The sequence below is a fragment of the Grammomys surdaster genome, unplaced genomic scaffold, assembly GCF_004785775.1.
Source record: "Grammomys surdaster isolate TR1022 unplaced genomic scaffold, NIH_TR_1.0 126063, whole genome shotgun sequence".
In the NCBI taxonomy this organism is placed as follows: domain Eukaryota; kingdom Metazoa; phylum Chordata; class Mammalia; order Rodentia; family Muridae; genus Grammomys; species Grammomys surdaster.
The window spans coordinates 5,131,822-5,148,031 of NW_021620873.1; the positions used below are offsets into that span (position 1 = coordinate 5,131,822).

The 16,210-nt window shown below is 40.5% G+C and overlaps 1 protein-coding gene across 3 annotated transcripts in view; it reads left to right on the top strand.

Moving 5' to 3' along the window:
* Positions 1–1,269: 1,269 nt before the first annotated feature.
* LOC114610910 (zinc finger protein 791-like) overlaps positions 1,270–16,210 on the top strand; it is an 18,907-nt gene continuing 3,966 nt past the window's right edge. Inside the window, exons 1-3 of one of the 3 annotated variants that reach the window (XM_028755549.1) lie at positions 1,276–1,324; positions 15,235–15,361; positions 15,733–15,793. In XM_028755549.1, coding sequence (XP_028611382.1) covers positions 1,322–1,324; positions 15,235–15,361; positions 15,733–15,793 — 191 coding nt within the window. In that variant the 5' untranslated portion in view covers positions 1,276–1,321. Of the gene's footprint in view, positions 1,325–15,234; positions 15,391–15,732; positions 15,794–16,210 lie in introns of those variants that run through there. The other 2 variants (XM_028755551.1, XM_028755550.1) reach the window with 2 other exon arrangements.

Here is a 16,210-nt window from a genome sequence, read left to right on the forward strand (position 1 = left end):
AGTCTTATAAAGGAAAACTTTAATTGGGGCTGGCTTACAGTTTCAGGGGTTCAGTCCAGTATCATCATGGTGGGAAGCACGGTATTCGTGGCAGACAGACATGGTGCTGGAGGAGCCAAGATTCAACATCTTGATCTGAAGGCAACAGAAGAAAACTAGAGTTTGAAGGTGTTTGAAACCTTTGAGATGTTTTGGAAGTGTGAGAGAGGGGATTCCTTCTGAGATTTCAGCTGAGGAGGAAGGTCATCTGGGTGCTTTCTCTGCCTCCCTGAGCTAGCAGGCTTTTACCCGAGCATCTGGCTCCTGTGTCTTCATTGGTAAAATCAAACAATTGAAATTTTGTTTAAAAAAAAAAAAAAAAACCTGTGATTACAATACTAGGGAGGCTGAGGCAGAAGGGTCCTGAGTTCTAGGCCAGCCTGAGCTACATTGCCAGCCCTTGTTATATAGCAGAGAAACAAAGAAAAACCTGCACCCATGCTGAGGTTGTCCAATTCAAATGTCAGACCAGAGTAGGGGATTCCTTTTCTAAACCTGGATCTGTGAAGATGGGGAAACTATGAAACAAACCCCGACAATATACAACAGGGTCACTTTTTTGTCTGTTTGTGGAGATGAGTGGTTTCACAGTGGTTAAGCACTGAACTATACCCTTAAGTTCACTTTATTTTTATACAGGGGCTCATGCATCCCAGGCTGGCCTTGAACTAATTACAAGCGCGTGAATTCCTGATCCTGTTTCAGCTTCCCAAACTCTGGGATTACAAAGTGCACTGCCATGCCCAACTTCAGGGTTACTTTTAAAGAGTGTTTGCAGGCCAGGCGGCGATGGCCTTTAATCCTGCACTCAGGAAGCATGGCAGACGGATAGATTTCTGTTAGAGGCCAGCCTGGTCTACAGTTTCAGGACAGCTAGCACGACCCTGAGAAACCCTGCCTTGAAAAACAAAGTGTCTATGGCAAACAACCATGATTTCTGGAACAGCCTCCATCCCTGGAGGCCTTTCCGTCCTCTTGCAAACCCTATAAACTACTCTGGATAACGGTAGATGTCGCACCCTCTGGAAACCGAGCATATTCGCGTCCCCTAATACAGAAGCAGCTGCAGAAAGACGTCAGGGTCTCACCAGAACAACTTAAGCGCAAAAGTCCTGGCAAATGCCCGGGGTTACCTGGTCAATCGCGAAAGGTGACTCCCTTTAGGCGAGGAAGTGGGCGTGGCCACGCTATGCACATGCGCGGGACGTCACATAAGTCTGTTCAGGCTGGGTGACGGACTAGTGCGGTTTCCTTGAGACAAGGCAAAGCACTGATCCCTGCGATGGTAAGTTCGTCTGCCCGGCCAAGGGGAGAGGGGAGAGGGAAGGAGGAAGGGGGAGGGCTGCTGTTCCTATCCGTCTGTGCAGCGACCAGCCCGGCAGGAGCGGCTCCGAGCCCTGCGGGTCTGTGACCGGATTTGGGCACTGGAAGAGCTACGCTTGTGCGGCCGGGCCTCTGCCCGCCCCCGGGTCACTGGTACCACTCGGCCTTTGAAGGTGTTGGACACAACCACCGATTTGAGGCCTTGCCCTCTAATCTGATCTTTCTAGGACTAGAAGTAAATCTCTAAATTTCCACAGCCTTCGCTAATTTCTAAACCTCAGCTTCTTCCCACTCCAGTTTAGAACAGAACTTCGTGATCTCTGAGTGGCCTCAGCGGTGCTTTCACACGCGTAGTGTTTAGATACTGTAACCCGTGTTGGGGCTGGAGAGATGGCTCAGCGGTTAAGAGTACTTGAGGCTCTCCAAGGAAACTGAAGCAGAGAGATCACTTCAAGTTTGATTCTATCTTAGGCTACATAATAAATTCCAGGCCAATGTGAGAACCTGTCTTCAAAAAAGAAAGGCTAGAGAGATGGTTCAGTGGCTAGGCTAAGAGCACTCTGCTCTTACAGAAGATTCAGGGTCAGTTCCAGGAGCTAACAATCTGTAACTCCAGAGTTCCAGGGGCTATGACACCTCCTTCTGGCCTCTGATACCTTCTTGCCTCCAGAGGCTGGCTCACTCTCTTTCTCTCTGTATGGGTTGGTTTTTGTTTTGGGGGTTTGGGGGAGTTGTTTTTCCTGTAGTTTGTTTGAGAGAGGGTTTCTAGCTGTCCTGGCTGACTCTGACTCACAGAACCGCCTGCCTCTGCCTCCCTAGTGCTGGAATTAAAGGCGTGGCTACCACACCTGGCTAGCTCATAGAGCCTCACTATGTAGCCTTAGCTGTCCTGAAACTCATACAGGCTGGCCTTGAACTCAGATCTACTTGCCTCTGCCTTTGGAGTGCTGGGATTAGAGGCGTGCACCTAATACCCAACTTCATTAAGTACTTCTTTGAGCTATGGCCCCCAGAAGTGCCTCGATTTTTATTTGTCTCAGAAAGACATTTTCTCTATTTTTTTCAGTTTGGGTGCCTTCTGCAGTGCTATACCACTGAGCCACATCTCCTGCCCTCCCTCTTTGTTCATACTCATTCTGGAGGAAAGGTCTTCTCTTTGTTGCTCAGGCCTCTGGGGGATTTTTTTGCCTCAGCTTCTTGATCATTGGGCCTACAAATGCAAACCTCCGAATCTAACATATCTCTCAAAACAAACTGCCCCGGCCCTCGGGGAGGTGAACTAGGATCCAGAGGACCCGAAGGAGAGAACTGGAGGATGGGGGAACACAAAGAATGTCGACTTGTCTAGAGTCTGATCAAACTGTAATTTTTATTTTTTCACACAGGGGTTATATACACATAGAGGCAGGATGTGGGGAAGGGGATGACACAGAAGCATAGGTGTTCTCAGGGGGAGTACAGATATCTCCCAGAACAGGGTATTGGCTGGGTGAAGGTTCAGGGAACAGGTCACTGTGACTCTGTCTATGATTCATTTGTTCTTATCTAAGCTGGTACTTTCCACTAAGGCTACCTATCCACAAGGTCTATGACTACTTGTTCTTTTTTTTTTTTTTTTTTTTAGATTTATTTATTTATTTATTATATATGAATACACTGTAGCTGTCTTCAGACACACCAGAAGAGGGCATCAGATCTCATTACAGATGGTTGTGAGCCACCATGTGGTTGCTGGGACTTGAACTCAGGACCTCTGGAAGTGCAGTCAGTGCTCTTAACCACTGAGCCATCTCTCCAGCCCCTGACTACTTGTTCTTATCCAGGCTGGTAGTTTTCCACCAAGGCTACCTGTTTACAAAATCTACAGCTATCTGTTCTAGAGTCAGTGTTTTCCCACAGAGACCAAGACTTTGTGTTAGCAGGCATGTATGGCTGACTTAGGCCTTCAGTGTATAAGCAAGGTTGCTCCCGACAAGAAATACTTTGGATTTATTTATTTTACACATTATGAGTATTTAGCCAGCATGCATGTATATGTAACACACGAATGCCTGGCACCTACAGAGATCAGGATAGTTGTGAGCCACCATAAGGGTGCTGGGAACCAAACCCAGGTCCTCAAGAACAAGTGTGTCTAACCACTGAGCCGTCTCAGCAAACTCTTTTTCTGAATTCTAGTACTGTGGAGTTTTTCTCTTTCAAATATTTGAAATAAACCACCCCACTCTGTAGCTTTCATGACTTGTAAACTAAAGCTCAACATAATTAGTCATTGCCCTTCTCTTCTGGTTTGTTTTTACACTTTACCTTACCTTTGCTCTTCAGAACAGAACATGTCTTCAGTGTTTGGAAGGTTTTTTTTTTTTTTTAACCTGTATCTGTAATTACATGTCTGTCATTAATTTGGAACAATTATTGTCAATTATTGCTTCATATGGATGTTCATGTTTTGGTTCCTTAGCCCATGGGTGGTCTCTCTTGTAGAAGTTTGCTTTTCTGTTTTTTTCTCTTGGTATTAGGCTCCAGAAAAAAAAGATTCTTTGGGGTTGGAAAGATGATTCAGTGGCTACATACCTATTCAGAGTACATATTTATATCAGAATTTTGAAGACCACTGCATACAACTGCAAATTAGTCTTGGTGGTGTAGCCATTTCCACAGTATTAGTTAGGTCTGCCAACCTAGGAGCATGGGAGGGCTTTTCATCATGTAACATCTTCTATGACCTCCCTCTCCGACATTTTCACTGTAGAGGTGTTCTCTCTGGTTAGATATATCCCTGAGTACACGATGGGTGTTTTGCCTGCATATATGTCTGTGCATATGCTTAGTGCTAGGGGAGGCTAGAAGAGGGCACTACATCCCCTGGAACTGGAATTACAGACAGTTGTAAGCTACCATGTGCGTGCAGGAAATTGAACTCAGATCCTAAGGAAGAGCAGCCAGTGCTCTTAACCACTGAGCATCTCTCCAGCCCTTGCATTTCTTGATTTGCCTTTCTGGGATGGAACCCACTTGCTTGTTGTTCTCTCCAGATCATGGTCCTCTTTGGGAGGCTTATGAGGTATGGCCTTGCTGGAGGAATTGTATTGTTGGGTTGGGTTTGGGGAGCTTATTAAAGACTTGGAGTTTGCCCTCTCTACTTCCTGTGTTCAGGATGTTGCTGCCTGGTGCTGGCTGCATGCTTCCTCGCTATGACTGTGAGGGACTCTTATTCCTCTGAAACCACAAGCCCAAAATAAGCTTTTGATTTTGTAAGTTGGCTTGGTCGTGGTGGTTCATCACATCCACAACATAAACACATCTTAATGCGCTCCTAAATTCAGTTTGAAAGTGCTTTATTGGGATTTTTTATGTCTCTGGTCATCAAAGAAATCACGCTGCAGTTTTCTCTTGTTGTTGTTGTTGGGGTTTTTTGTTGTTTTTTGTTTTGTTTGTTTGTTTGTTTTGAGATAGGGTTTCTCTGTGTAGCCAGGGCTGTCCTGAAACTCAGACCGGGCTTGGCCTCAAACTCAGAAATCCGCCTGCCTCTGCCTCCCAAGTGCAGGGATTAAAGGCGTGCGCCACCACTGCCTGGCCCAAATTTGTTTTATGAAACTAGTATTATTCTAATACCAACACCAGGTAAAAATACAACAAAAATGCTGGGCGGTGGTGGCACACACCTTTAATCCCAGCACTCGGGAGGCAGAGGCAGGGGGATTTCTGAGTTCGAGGCCAGCCCGGTCTACAGAGTGAGTTCCAGGACAGCCAGAGCTACACAGAGAAACCCTGTCTCGAAAAACCAAAAAAAAAAAAACACCAAAAAACAAATTTAGTAGTGTTCCTTTACTTTCTGTATAATATCTACCTGAAAGTTAGGTAGCATTCTACAGTAAATGGTGAATCCTTCAGTTCTGGTTTTTGTTTTGTTTTGTTTTGTTTTGTTTTTTGGGTGGAGGGGGGAGCTGGGGAGTTGATTATAGCTTTAATCTCTTGCTTTAATAGGTCTGTTTAAGTTATTACGTATTCTGGGTTTAATTTTGGTTGATGATACAGGTTTAGAAACTCTTGTTCTGCTGAGCTACCCAGCAGTCTAGTTTTCTGACCATGTTCTGTATTCCACTGGAGTCTGTTATCATGGGATCCTTTATCTCTAATTTTGTTTAATTTTTGTTTTCCCTATTTCTTTTTGTCATATTGACTAAGGGTTTATCTAACTTTTTCAAAGAACTGGCTCTTCAGTTGGTTTTATATTTTGTTCAATCTCTATTTCATTAGTTCCTTTCCTAATCTGTATTTTTTGCTATCTTCTATGTTTGGGATTGGCTGCTTGTTTTTCAAGAGCCTTGAGGTATACCACTAAGTTATGTGATATATTATATCTCGATTTTTCTAATATGAGCACTTATTACTTTACAGTTTCATCTTCGGGCTACCTTGGCTGTGTCCCAGAAGTTCTGATAGATTCCGTTTTCATTATTATTTGTCTCTGGGAATCTTCATTTCTTGTCTGATTTCTTGGATGACCCCACTGCTCTCCCAGCAATGTAGTTTAGTCTCTAAGTATCTCTGTGATGTTGGTCGTTTCTTTTTTTTAACTTTTTTTTAACATTAATTAATTAATTTATTTAATGTATATGAATACACTATTGCTCTCTTCAGACACACCAGAAGAGGGCATGGATCCCATTACAGATAGTTGTGAGCCACCATGTGGTTGCTGGGAATTGAACTCAAGGACCTCTGGAAGAGCAGTCAGTGCTCTTAATCTCTGAGCCATCTCTCCAGCCCCTCTTACTGGTTTCTTATTTTAGTCTATTGCAAAGTGATAAGATATAAGGAATTATGTTAGGGGGCTCAGGGGTTTTGTTTTCTGTGGGCTTTTTTCTTTGGTTGGTTTTTGGTTTTTGTCATTTGATATTTGTTAAGATTAATTTGGGAGAAGGTTACATGTGCTGCCAAAAAAAAAAAAAACGCATATATGGGTATTTTTATCTGTTGTGGGGAATATTTGTCATCATTAGGGTTTTTATTGCTGTGAAGAGACACTATGACCTCGGCAACTCTTAGAAAGGGCTGGCTTACAGTTTCAGAGGTTCTGTCTGTTATTGTCATGGGGGAAGCATGGCAGCATGCAGGCAGACATGGTGCTGGAGAAGGAGCATCTGGGTCCACAGACAGCAGGAAGAGACAGCCACTAGTTCTAGCTTGAGCTTCTGAGACCTCAAAGTCCACACCCAGTGACACACTTCCTCTAACAACGCCACACCTCCTAATAGTGCTACTTCCTGTGACCAAGCATTCAAACACATGAGTCTGTGGGGACTATTCCTTCCTATTCGAACCACCACAATATTCTAGATATGTGTTAAGTTCAGTTCACCAGTGCTGGATTTTAGCTCTAAAGTTTATTTTAGTTTGGAAGAACCTATGTAAATATGAGAGTGGAGTATTAAAAGTCCCCCGTGTGGTCTTTTATGTCTTTTATTTTTTTTGTTCTATGCAATTCAATATTCTAATATTTTGGTGCCTAAGAGTTTATAATTGTTGTACCTTCTTAATGAATTGCTCCTTTTATCAATATATAATGGAAGGAGAGAACTGATGTCACAATTGTCTTCTGACCTCCATACTTTTGCTGTGGCACATACCCTTTCCCCTTAACACATAATAACAATGAGTAAGTTTTTTAAATAGCCAGGCATAGTGGTACAGGCCTTTAATCCCAGACTTGGGAAGGATAGGCAGGCAGATCTCTGAGTTCAAGACTAGCTTGGTCAGCAATAACAAGTTGCAAGTCAACCTAGACTATATAGTTAGACCCTGACTCCAAAAAAATAAAAAATGTTTTTATTAAGTTCAAGGGGCTTAGCAGTTAAGAGCACTTGCTTTTCCAGCACCCACAGTGAGCAGTTCACACCCACCTGTAACTCTGGCTCCAGAAGTTCCAATAGCCTGTTCAGGCTTCTTGGGTACACACATGTATGTGTGCACACACTTTCACATAAATAATAAGCTTCAAAAGAATAAAGTCCAAGCCAGGTGTAGTGGCACATGCCTTTAATCCAAGCACTTGGGATATAGAAATAGGCTGATCAAGGACAGCCTGGTCTGCATAGTGAGTTCCAGCTCGTCCTGGGCTACATAGTGAGACCCTGTCTCAAAAGCAACAAAGCAGCACATTTCACGATCACACTCAGCATCAGTGAGTGTGAGCCTTGGGTCACAGCCTGTGAGTACCTTAGGACAGTGTATTCAACTGTATCTCATTACAAGTTGGATTTCTATAGAATTTGTGGCATCTTGTGTCTAATGAAGGGAGAAAACTTATAGATCTTCAGTGCACCCTTATACATTAAATCCTCAACCTAGAGTCAGACATGATGAATGTTGCCCCGTCCAGCAGGGCATTGAACAGGGTCCGGGAGGATCATCTGAAAGAGAAAATGGGGGATACAGGCAAACACAAAAAACCACGGCTTGTCTATAGTCTGATCAAACTGCTATTTTTACTTTTTCACACAGGAGTTATAAACACATAAAGGCAGGATGTGAGAAAGGGGATGACACAGGAACGTAGGTGTTCTCAGGGGGAGTACAGGTATCTTCCGGAACAGGGTATTGGCTGGGTGAAGGTTCAGGGAACAGGTCACTATGAGTCTGTCTATGATTCACTCATTTCTTATCTAAGCTGGTACTATCCACCAAGGCTTCCTATCCACAAGGTCTATGACTGTTATCCAGGCTGGTAAATTTCCACCGAGGCTACTTGTTTACAAGATCCTATAGCCATGTGTTCAGTGTTTTTCCACAGAGACCAAGACTTTGTTTTAGCAGGCATGTATGTCAGGCCTACTGCTGATTTTAGGTCTTCACTGCAAAAGCAAGGCTACCCCTGACATCTCCTCCCTTCTCTAAGTATATAGAGGGACCATGGCTCTTCTAATCTTACAAAGGCAGGGATAGAGGCCTGACCTCCAGTAATTAAAGGGGACCTTGTAATGGCTCCGGTCCTCCTGTTGTTGTTCAGTGAGGCATGAGGGCCGTACCTGTCCCAATGTCTTTTTCCTAGAGAGGGGATACTTTTGACATCAACCCCTGTGCAGTCAGGCTTGTCCCTCAGGGATCCCAGAAAGATATTTTAATTTTTATTTATATTCCCTTGCAGTGCTTAGCCTTGCAGCCTAAGCAAGAATTTAGATCGCCAGTGAGGGGGTTCTGGGTGGTCCCTCTCTGTTTGGTCTAGGGGCAGAAGTCACCTCTTTTAGGTTGGGTGGAGATGGGTTTTGGGAACACCCTGGATGGAGTAACAACCTTGTCTTGAGTCTCGTGGTCCTCCATAGCTAACTTATGATAATGTATCTGAATAGGTTTTGCTACCAAATTATCTATCTGTTGTTTCACAAAGTTAGTCAGACTGTTTAAGGCCCAGGGACCAAAAGAAATCCAACTAATGGTCTCAAAATGAAAGGAAGTAGAGTTGACAATCACGGAGAGGTTGAAAACCAACTCTTGTACTAGCTCTCATCTTTCTCTCTTATGCTTTCTTTTGTTTTGATTTGTTTTGTTTTGTTTTTTCAAGACATGGTTTCACTGTGTAGTCCTAGCTGTCCTGGAACTCACTCTGTAGACCAGGCTGGCCTCAAACTCAGAAATCCACCTGCCTTTGCCTCCCAAGTGCTGGGATTAAAGACGTGCGCCACCACTGCCCAGCCTCTCTTATGCTTTCTTTAACCATCCCTGTCTTCTCTATGTAAAAGCAACATTCTTCTTTAAGAACTGCACACTGTCTAGAGCTATACACAGTCTTTTCTATTGTAAAAGAGTAAATCAACTCCAATAAAGTCCTTTGCAATTTTTGGAAGGCCATTTTAGACAGCAAAATGAGGGATTTCTTCAGATTAGGGATGTCAGTCTCTAGCTGTAAATCCAGAGGCCAGCATCAGGATTAGAACTTCCAACAGCAAAAGAAGGGATTCTCAGGGAGATTTCTCTTCCTTAGATGTCAGTTGTTATTCATCTTATTTATAATTGGGCCTGTCTTTGTGAGGGTATCTATTTACTTCATTAGTCTTTTTGGCAGCCATTTAGCTGTGCCTTCTTTGGTATCAAACAGGCATATCAATCCTCAGCTCCATATGAGAACTGGGTCCAGGCCATTCCATTTAAAGGTAAGAGGGTCCTTCCACATAACTGTGGCATAGTTTTTATTGTTCTCAGCGTGCCAAAGGCAATCAGCAGATTTGCCATGAGCTTTCAGATTTAGAAAATTAAAAATGAATAAGGCATGATGGAGAGTATTTCTGGTGTAAGCTCCCCCTCTTTTGTTTTAAAAGCCAGTTTTTTAGAGTTCTTGTAAAACCAGGGCAGAAGCGCCAGTAGCCACTCCTCCCACACTCAGAGAGTCATGAAGACACTATTTCAAAGTTCCATAATATTGTTCTATAATATCTTGCCCTTGAGGATTACAAGGAATTCCAGTAACATGGGTAATACCAAATTGTCAATAAAACATCTCAAATGTCTGACTGCAATAGGCACTTTCATCTATCTTAATCTGGTATGGAACACCAAGCATAGAAAGATAATATAGGCAATAACTAATTGCACTTTTAATTTATTTATTTATTTATTTATTTATTTATTTATTTTGGTTTTTTGAAACAGGGTTTCTCTGTGTAGCTCTGGCTGTCCTGGAACTCACTCTGTAGACCAGGCTGGCCTCGAACTCAGAAATCCACCTGCCTCTGCCTCCCAAGTGCTGGGATTAAAGGCGTGCGCCACCACCGCCTGGCAACTAATTGCATTTTAATTGTTTCTCCTGTTAAAGTAATTGTAGCTAGAAAGCCTGAAAAAGTGTTAAAGCACATATGCATAATTCAATTTTTTAAAATAAAAAAATGAGTAACATCTACTTATCATAATTGATTAGATATAAGTCCTCAAGTATTAACACCATTATGAAAAAATTGAGGACACTGAAAACAAATTTTGTAATTTGACTTATACACTCTAGAAATATCAAATTATTGTCTCAAGCTATTATTATTAAACATAGATCTACAAAGATGTACTATCTTGTGGTGATATTATATAATAGATGACTTTTTAAATCTTAATGATGATCTTATAAAAAATTTTAAATTATATCTATGATTATTAAGCTCTTTTATAATGAGACTGTTATTAGGCCTTTTTTTGATAGTCAAAACTGTAATAAGAATTTTATCAGTCTCTCAAATAACATCAGTTAATTGTTCTTAAATAAAAACCAGACTTTTTTTTTTCTATTCAGAGCACATTCCAGGAGGTTATAAAACAATGTGTCAAAGATTATTAAAAGGGAACCAACAATTTACTATAGATGCTGGGACAGAAAATAAAATATTATCTGGGCTTATTTATACAAATCTTCACTGGTAACTCAGTTATAGTTTCAATCCTACGGAGCCAGGCAGGCAATGAACATTTAGTCAGATAATTATTTTTAATAGATATGCACATAAACATTTTCTATTATAAATTATTATTCTATTTTATTTTATGATTTAATTTTTGGTGTGACTCTGTAATAAACTTTATAATGTGTGATCATTTATTTTAAAAAATATATGAATACTGAGGACAAAAGGATAAGAGGTCAAATATAATGGAGAGCTAAACAGAACTCTTTGTCTTTCTCACTTATATAGAACCTTTTTTTCCTTTTCTCAAACAAAATAGAAGCTTTCTACTTTTTTCCTCAGATAGCTTTCATAGAAAACTTTTTTACTCTTAATGATAGACTCTTTAATAACTTTTTTTACGTGGCCTCAGACTAGCAGGCATAAGTTAGAGCCCAGCAGTTCTTGCTGAGACAAAACAAAAGCTGTTTACTTAATCTTTGGCTGTTTTAAAAATGAGGTGCTAAGTGTCAAAAAGCTGCAGTTTCTGGCCTCAAAGGATCACAAAAAGCAGATCAGCTACAATGGCACAGCAATCCAGATAAACAAACTTTTATTATACAGCAACCTCAATGTAAAGAATAAAATTGTATGGCCAATTGTTTTTGTAAGGTCTGTAATCTGTCTGATATACAAATTTGTTATTCCATTTTCCTGGGGTCTAGGCAATCTAGTATGAGCTCTTAAATGTCTTATAAATTAAGGAAAAATACATGTTTCTTAAATTGAGCTGTATTTGTAAAATTTGAAAATTATTAATATCTAAAAAAGAAATAATTTTAAGCAATTATAAACCATGAGCTATATACTAGCTATGAGTATACCAATTGAAAGCTTTATGTTTTATATTTTAAATAGTGGCTACAGCACATAGTTCAATTATCTGTGTTGAAGCAGGGGGGAACTCAAAAGAATGAACATGTAATCTCATTATATATATTGTTTTTCTATTAAATGAGCTGTCTACTAATACAATAAACACACCTTTTATGGAATATATATATGGCATATATATTATCAAAAGCATGTATAGGGGAAAACTGTAACAAATTGATCATGTAATAGGTTAAATATTCATATTTTTTAACAACCGACTTTATTATTATTTGGAATAAGAAATATTTCATTAAGTTCTTAAGATACCTTTGTGATCTTGACCCATAATTTTGTATTAACACAGCAACAACTTTAAAACAGGATGTTAAAACTTTTGGAAATAAAGAAATATAAATCTATATTAATAATCTCTTTTTATCAAAGGACTGTTATAAAACAGCCAGCAACTAATCAATCTATATATCTATTAATAATGACTTCTTCTACTTTTTGTAAAATTACTCTTCTTTGTCAATTAATTGTTGAGGGAAATTAGGATTTGTATCTCTCTTGAGAACATTAAACAGAGGCTTATATTCTTTTGTGGAGAGCTTAAAATAAGATCTTAGCCAATTAGCGTCTCCTAGAAACTTTTGAAAATAATTTAAAATAAGTAAACTATGTTTTCTTATTCGAATTTTTGTGTCACAATTTATTTAGGAATATAGCTGATGTCTCAGATATTGAAAAGATATTGTCTTTGGGTGTTTTCTGGAGCAACAATCACTCTCAAATTTTAAAGCTCATATGAGAGCAAAGGCTCGTATTAAAACTCCTTTAGAGGGATCCGCTAATAAGCCAATTGTGTAACAAAAGAAGGTGTTTATCAGAGTTTTGTTTGATCTTAGATAAAACTCTTACTGAGATCTCGTTCATACATCTGGTTTTTGAATGACTAACTCTGAATTGCCAGTTTTAATCTAGCATTTTGTTACCAAAATTATAAATTTGTAATCATACCCAATAATATATAACTAGGACATATAGAGCATATTTATATTTTTTAACACCAAATCAAGAATAAAAATAAATGTACATCTAAATAAATTTTTCTTGCCTTTTTAGCTGTAATTTTAAGAGAAAAGCACCCTTTCACTTATCAAACCGGGGAAAAACCACTATCAACTCCCTTACTACAGAAGCCAAAAAACTGTTGGCCTCCCTCCAAGAGCAGTTTATGCCTTACTCTCAGCCACAGAGCAGGGTAGCTTATCAGTTTTTGCTGTGTTATTTCTAAGCAAGTCTCAAACTAAATCGAGCAAGCAGGGTTTTTTGTTGCTTTGTTTTTGTTTTGTTTTTCGAGACAGGGTTTCTTTGTGTAGCCTTGGCTGTCCTGGAACTCACTCTGTAGACCAGGCTGGCCTCGAACTCAGAAATCCACCTGCCTCTGTCTCCCACATGCTGGGATTAAAGGCGTGCGCCACCACTGCCCAGGCAAGCAAGCAGTTTTAAATTAACCAGGTTTTCTTTTGAATATGAAACATAGAACAACAATCATTCAAACAACGAGACAAAGACAGTTGACACACATGGACAGATTGGTATACCAAAGACACACTATAAACAAACAAACAACAAAAAAACAGAACTGAGAATCTCTTCAGTAGGATTTTCTCTTGCTCCCAGGAGGGCTCTGAAACAACCTTTTTTCTTTTGTAAACACATCAGAGAGCAGGCAAATGCTTTCACCCTTTCTCTCATTTTCAATGTTTAACTTTTTATCTCTTCTGTAGGGTGTATAGCATTTTTTATCAATAGTCCTCTTCTTGGGAAAACAACACTAATGAAAGCAAAGAATGTTTTTTCTTTTTTTCAAGACAGGGTTTCTCTGTGTATCCCTGACTCTCCTGGAACTCACTCTGTAGACCAGGCTGGCCTCGAACTCAGAAATCCACCTGCCGCAAAGAATGTTTAAAGATCCTTTTTTCTTAACCCTAATTCCTCGCATCCTGAGTGACTCACTCATTGATTCCTTCATGAATAGTGACTGCTTAGAAAAATGCCTGTCCCAATGCCTTTTACCTCAAGGCCTTGCTGCTCTGATCCTCCACAGGATTGTCCCACAGTTGGGCAGACCGTGGTATCCTTCTGAGTCAAGGCAGCTCTCAAGCGGACCTCTGGAGTGTCCTCTTGGGTGCCCCTAAAAAATCCAGAGTCACTCACAGCACCTCTGGGAGTCACTCTAAGAAGTGGTCTATAATTCGAAGTGCCCTCAGGCACTCCAGGCAGTCACCCTCAAGGCTCCTGAAAAACTGGGCAGGCCTACCCCTCCTCTGAAGAGCCTCTATGATCTCAAGCTCTAGAATGTTGGGCACCAGAATGCCTGTCCAGCAGGGCATTGAACAGAGTCCGGGAGGATCATCTGAAAGAGAGAATGGGGGAAACAGGCAAACACAAAGAACCACAGTCTGTCTATAGTCTGATCAAACTGCTTATTTTTACTTTTTCACACAGGAGTTATAAACACATAAAGGCAGGATGTGGGAAAGGGGATGACACAGGAACGTAGGTGTTCTCAGGGGGAGTACAGGTATCTTCCAGAACAGGGTATTGGCTGGGTGAAGGTTCAGGGAACAGGTCACTATGAGTCTGTCTATGATTCACTCATTTCTTATCTAAGCTGGTACTATCCACCAAGGCTTCCTATCCACAAGGTCTATGACTGTTATCTAGGCTGGTAAATTTCCACCGAGGCTACTTGTTTACAAGATCCTATAGCCATGTGTTCAGAGTTTTTCCACAGAGACCAAGACTTTGTTTTAGCAGGCATGTATGTCAGGCCTACTGCTGATTTTAGGTCTTTACTGCATAAGCAAGGCTGCCCCTGACAGAATGTCTGTGATCTCAGCCCTTAAAAGTCTGAGGAAAAAGTATCAAGCATTATGAGCAGTAAAAAATTAATTTTCTCACCAAAAAAATGATGAAAAATATTTATTCCATTTGAACTACCATCATATACTAGTAAGACTTGCAATGACAGCCAATCATAGCCTGTAATCACAGCACTGAGGGGACCAAGACAGGAAGATCAGATCTAGATCGGCTTGAACTGTGGAGTTAGACCCTGCCTATAAATAAATAAATAAATAAATAAATAAATAAATAAATAAATAGCTAGGTGTGGAAGCATGCACCTTTAATCCCAGCATTTAGAAGGTAGAGGCAGGAGGATCAGGACTTAAAGGCCATCTTTCATATCATAGCAAGTTGGAGGCCAGTTTGGACTACTTGAGACTCTTGTCTCAAAAAGCAAATTAAATTATGTATTTTTTAAAATGTTTGTGGGGTAGTCATAGTAAAAATGTAACTTGTGTTCATGCTTTCTAGAAGCTGTTAAACTTTTACAACACACTATGAACAATTAGTAAAACTGACAATCAAGCCAGGTAGTAAGTGTTGAGGGACCACAGAATTATATGTCACCTTTGGATGAGGCTACATGAGTGGTGCAGTTTGCCTAGTATGAATGACACTAGGTTCAATCCCCTGTACTGCAAAGGAAAAAAAATGGTGTGTGTGTGTGCATTTACAGATTGAAATAGATTTCTCTAGCTCTGTTGATCTTTCTTAGGATTCAGTGACCTTTGAGGACGTGTGTGTGACTTTCACTCAGGAAGAGTGGGCTCTGCTGCATCCTGCACAGAAGAAACTCTACAGAGATGTGATGTGGGAAACTGTGAGGAACCTGGCCTCTGTGGGTAAGGATGACACTGTTTCCTTTACAGAGGTAATTATATGACAAGGAATTTTTTGCTGTTGGGATTATTGTTTGAGACAAGGTTCCACTATGTATCCCCACTGGCCTAGAACTTGTTATGTAGATCAGGCTGGCCTTCAGCTTTCAGAGATCCACCTGCCTCTGTCTCCCCAGTACTGGGATTAAAGGCATGTGCCACAAAGCCTACTGACAGTGATTTCTTGCCCACCATCACTATTTTAAGACTTAGAATGTAAAAAGTGGTTTACATTGATGTAAACCAGGCATTATGAGCTTGTTTCATACCAAGAACCTAAGAAGATTTTTGTAATCTCTAAGAGTGTACAATGGTTTTCTGGTTTTACATTTTAGGGAGTGAATTGGACGACCAGGACGTTACAAATCAGTACAGAATCCAAGAGGAAAATGTAAGGTGAGCTTACATAATAAAGAAAGCAGAATCTTACTACACGTTTAAATTATACAACCAAAAGAGACTTGTATATGGTTTTCTTTAAAAAAAAATTTACCAAAGTATTTTAAATGACACAAATATTGAACATTTAAATATTTTATTAGTTGGGGTGGTTGTCTTAGTTAGGGTTCTATTGCCTGTGAAGAGACACCATTGTTGGGAGCAACCTTGCTTATACACTGAAGGCCTAAGTCAGCCATAGGCCTAAGTCAGCTATACATGCCTGCTAACACAAAGTCTTAGTCTCTGTGGGAAAACACTGACCCTAGAACAGATAGCTATAGATTTTGTAAACAGGCAGCCTTGGTGGAAAACTACCAGCCTGGATAAGAACAAGTAGTCATAGACCTTGTGGATAGGTAGCCTTAGTGGAAA